At 51.1% G+C, this 4800-nt stretch overlaps 1 protein-coding gene across 1 annotated transcript in view; it reads right to left on the minus strand.

Moving 5' to 3' along the window:
• Positions 1-2466: 2466 nt before the first annotated feature.
• SPINT1 (serine peptidase inhibitor, Kunitz type 1) overlaps positions 2467-4800 on the minus strand; it is an 18774-nt gene continuing 16440 nt past the window's right edge. Inside the window, exons 9-10 of the mRNA XM_009694618.1 lie at positions 4020-4076; positions 2467-2889 (exon numbers count right to left, since the gene is read on the minus strand). Coding sequence (XP_009692920.1) covers positions 2693-2889; positions 4020-4076 — 254 coding nt within the window. The 3' untranslated portion in view covers positions 2467-2692. The remainder of the gene's footprint in view (positions 2890-4019; positions 4077-4800) is intronic.

Genomic DNA, 4800 nt, shown 5'->3' on the forward strand with positions numbered 1-4800 from the left:
CTTTCCCCAGCTGCCCCACGCAGGAGCTGCTGGCGCAGCCTGGGTGACCCCACACGGTAAAACCCAGGGAACGCAGACACCCGGGTGCGTGGTTACACGTGTGGGTGTGCGGCACGGCCGTCGCTGCCTGGGTCTGGCCCCGGTGCCAGCTGTGTGTCTGAGCCTCCCCTGAGTCGCGTTGTACCAAAATGGCGGCACTCCTCACAGCCCCCGTCCCCCATCGGCCGAGCAGAGCACGGCTCAGCAGAGAGCTGCTCCTGAGGCAGCTTTTTGGGGGACGTGGGGGATAACGTAGACATAAGTAGCTGGAAATGGCTGGACAGGAGAGCTGGGGGAGAGTTGGGGAAGTTGGGGAAGAGAGAGGTGGTAGTGACAGAGCAAACCCCACCGTCCAGAGCCGAGCGGAGGGGAGAGAGCCTTCCCGCTGTGCAGCGGCCTTTGGAGGCCCAGCGCTGCCAGGTCAGTGAGGCAGGAGCAGGTTCGCCTGGTTCCCATACATATCCATTGCCCATTAGCCAAATTTACACTTAGCTAACTTTACATTGCAGTGCCTGAGCGATCACCAGCCTGGAGACACAGCTAGAGCAACTCCGGCTTGAAGAACAGTGTCTGCTTCTGGTTTCAGACCCAAACCCCAAACCAGTCTGACCAGCTGGAACCCAGTTTCAGGTTACACCCTGCCTTGCTCTCTGGGTGACTTGGTGGGTAATGATCTCACTCCCAGCACACCTCACGCAGTAGTTGCCTCTCCAGGTATCCACACATGTTGTATCCCTGACTCCCAGCCCTCCCCGAGCCATGGGATCGGTGCTGAGCGCTCTCCCCTGAGCTACCGCAGCCTGGGCAGATGAAAGGGTGCGAGAGAAACGGCATGGGAATGGTACCTGCCCCCTCGGCGGGTCATTGCTTCTCAGACACCACTCCCAAGTCAGATAAGACAAACAATTCCTTTTTATTATCAGAGTGAGCGCACCAAAAAAAAAAATAATAATCAAGATGTTAGGTTTATTGCATAGGCCATGATAGGCTCTGGGAAAAAGAAAGAGATGGAAGAAATGATACAAGACAGATCACGAAAAGCCGTTGAGGAATCTGACCAGCCCCAGGGACACTGAGGCAGATGCCCGTGATGGGGAGGAGTGAGCAGTCAGATTGCCAGCAGGCTGTGGGCAGTGGTTTCTTCCCTTCCAGCTAAGGGATCGGCCCAACGAGGCAGCTCTCCTGCAGCTGCGTTTGTGAGGACGTGAGCCGTACCCTGAGCCAGGCATGGCTTCACCAGAGCCTTCCAGAGCCACTCTGCCCTTGGCCCTGGAAGGGTCCAAGCATTTAAACTAAAGTCTGTGCATAGATTTATGCTTCTTACACACACTGCACACATGTACTGATTTCCTCTCTCTTCACAGCAGGAGTTTTCCAAGAGCAGCAGGCACTGGAAGTCTGGGGATTGGTGCCAACCCCACAGCTGACAAAGTGTACCGGGCACGTCAGAAATAGCAGCTTCTGCCCCCAACAGAAGTCTTCAGCTCTCAGAGGTACAAGCCTGGACAACAGAGATGCAGCAGTACAGATTTGGGAAGCACCTCACTGCAAACAGCCTGCGGGGGAACACGCGGGACCTCGCCAAAGTGGGGATGTCACACACTGCCATGGGGCCAGGGATGAGCTCTGGAGCTCCCGGGGCTGGGCTCATCTTGCACCGGGAGGGACAGGCCAGCAGGAGCCTGGGGACATTACCTGGAGGTATCCAGCCCACTCCTGTGCTCTGGGAGATGCCGGGGACTCAGGTCAGGCTGCATGCACCAAGGAGATCACAGTAAAATCAAAGCTGCAGCAAAGGTCCAACTGTGAGGGAGCTGGGTCCTTCTACCTTGCCCTCACCATCAGCAGGAAACGTTTCCTTTCCTTTCATGTGAGAATAAATAGGTATTTTCTCAATGTGTTTGGGTTCAGACTGAACACTTGAAAAGCAACCAGGGCAACTCACAGAGAGAAAATGGTGGACACGTACTGTACATAGGAGGCTGTAACATGGCAGCCAGGTAGAAAAAAATCTAGGTGTGCTTTTCTGTTAAAAAGCAAAGCCTAGTGATTAAAGCGGGTATTTCTGTTTCCTTCCATCTCAAAACCAGGAACCACTGGAGAGTGTCACAGAGCCCTGGGAACAGGTCTGGACAGTTACGTGAATCTCACAGCCCTCAAGAGGCTCATCACGACCAGAAGGACTCCTGCAAGGCAGGGCCACCTTGCAGAGGACTGACGGAAAGGGGGGAAGATATAAGGTTGGTTGGCAGAAAGTGGCACTGCAAACAAAAAATTGCTGGCTCCATTCACCAACATGAATGCTACAAAGATCCAGTCTCGGGGTCCTTCAGTAAGTTGAGCAGAGTTGTGCTCCGGATTTGAGCAGGAGGAAAGGTGTAATTCAGAGTTTAACTGGGTTGTTTGAGGTTAGGAAGGGATAGACACCAGAGAGCGTCAAAATGCTCTTGGATCCTCACTTTCCAGAGCGGCCATTTAGCCAAGACAATCACAAACACTAGTACTGCCAAATCATGGCTAGATCTTGGCCTGATGCTACAAATGTCTTCAAAGAGAAAGAGTCCTTCAGGCACAGGCCCGTGTCTAAAATCAGAACTCCAGAAGTTTTGGGGAGTGCCCCAGTGCTGGGCTGGAGAGAGAGAGAGGCTGTAGGTCAGACTGGTTTGGTGGCACTGCTGTAAAACAGATGCTCTGTGTCCTCTGTGGTGGAGAGGGTTGAGTTGGTAGCAGTAGTCGGCTGACGGCGGCGGCTGTTCTTCTTCCTGTTCTTCAGGAAGAAGTAGCCAATGATCACCAGGACCACCATGATGCAGATCCCGAGGAGCACGGCAATCACAACCTCAAAGGCACCTGCGGGGGGTACATGAACACGTTAGAAGGGCTGCTCCACAAGCTGATGCAGCAGGAAGAAGCAAGCACAAAAACCACTGCAGAAGCTGTGCTGGCAAAGAGAAGAGGTGGGCAATAGCTGGCCTGACAGCAGGGTGGTCACTGCACAACTGGGCAAAGAAGAAAGAAGGCAACTGCCTGGCATAAGGGTATGGCCAGGGTCTAGCCAGCCTGTCTCTCCCAGATGATGGCTCCCATCATTTCCCAGATGCACCACGCCCTCTAAAGGCTATTCCATGACTGCGGCAGGCTTGGCCATTTGACACCCCTACGAATATCGGGCCCTTCTGCAACGCTAGCCTTGCTTCATATGTCATCAGGGAGGCCACAAAGAGGTGGTCGCAGAAAGTACCTCTTGGTTGGGATAGTGCTGTCGGAGCGAGCTACGGTGGACAGGTTGAGTTTGTGGGGAAAGAGCTCGTAGCAGTGCTGTGAGCACTCGGTCTTTGACAGCCAACCAGACTCCTACATCATCAGTGGAGACAGACTGATGCGTTTAAGAACTGGTGTGAAGTTGAAGATTAAATCAATCTCTAGGGTTGAAGAACAGAATTGTATAATTTCAGGAGTTCTCTGCTGAAAAAAGAGGCCTTACAGCTCCGTGGTGAAAGGACACCAACCTTAATGTGATATTCTTTTAAGAACTTGTAATTCAATAGCTTTGGTGTTCTTTACAGTTGTAGAGAGGGTGTATAGGGTCATCAGATTTCCCCGCAGTCTAGCACCCAACATTATTCACATACTACTTGGGCCTTCTTTCTTGCAGAAGTTAGTGGTCCTTACGAGAACTTGGCCCTTAGGAAGAATTTTACTTGCCATTTTTTGATGTTGAACAGTGGAGCATTCCTGAAGGAAAATCAGGAGCTTCTGATCTGAGCTACTGAGTCACAGACAAAGGAAAAATTGTACCACAGAGGCACAGTGCACAGAAGCATCTCTTGCTGCTGCTGGCATCCCACAAATCCCACATTGCTCCCTCAACTTCAAAAGGGTGCTGAGAGAGAAGGCTATTATTTGCAAGGAAAAACAAAATATTTTTCAGGACAAGGTAAAAGCAACAAGCAAGGTCTGTAGGAAAAACTGTTACTCACTTAACATAGCACTTTGGGACTCAAATGATTCCCATCTCCGGCCAATGGCATCTGCTTCTGAATTGGGAGCAGAGAAAGGGAAAAAGTTTTAGAAACAAGGTTGGGAACAAGCAATAAGACAGGTTTCTGAGGAGCGTATTTCCAGTGCTTGGAAGTGACTGAAAGCATACAGCATCCCTCTTGACAGCCGCGGTACTGAGCTCTCAGGACAGGCTGTGAGGCACAGTGCAGCTGAGGGTAGCACTTCAGAAAAGCAGCAACAGTTTACCTCCTAACAGACAGAGTCTGGCAGAATTCCTCCTGTTTCAGCTGTTGGCCTCCACAGCAACATGTACAAAACTCTACAGTATAAACCTTCCTTTCGTGTTTGTTTAAAACTTCGGCTTAATACGTGTCATTGAAGATTTTCTTAATTTTTCCCCTCCCACCTGGGGAGAACCGGAGCAAAGCTAGAAAGTTAGATTCTCTTTAGAATCATAGAATCATAGAATCATTATGGTTGGAAGAGACCTCAAAGATCATCAAGTCCAACCCTATACCTGATGCCACCATGTCTACTAAACCATGTCTTGAAGCACCACATCTAAATGTTTTTTGAACACCTCCAGGGACGATGACTCCACCACCTCCCTGGGGAGCCCGTTCCAATGCCTAACAACTCTAACAGTGAAGAAGTTCTTTCTAATGTCGAGCCTGAACCTCCCCTGGCACAACTTGAGACCATTTCCTCTCGTCCTATCGCTAATTACTGGGGAGAAGAGCCCAACCCCCACCTCACTAC

The sequence above is a fragment of the Cariama cristata genome, unplaced genomic scaffold (genome assembly GCF_000690535.1).
Source record: "Cariama cristata isolate BGI_N322 unplaced genomic scaffold, ASM69053v1 scaffold8952, whole genome shotgun sequence".
In the NCBI taxonomy this organism is placed as follows: Eukaryota; Metazoa; Chordata; class Aves; order Cariamiformes; family Cariamidae; genus Cariama; species Cariama cristata.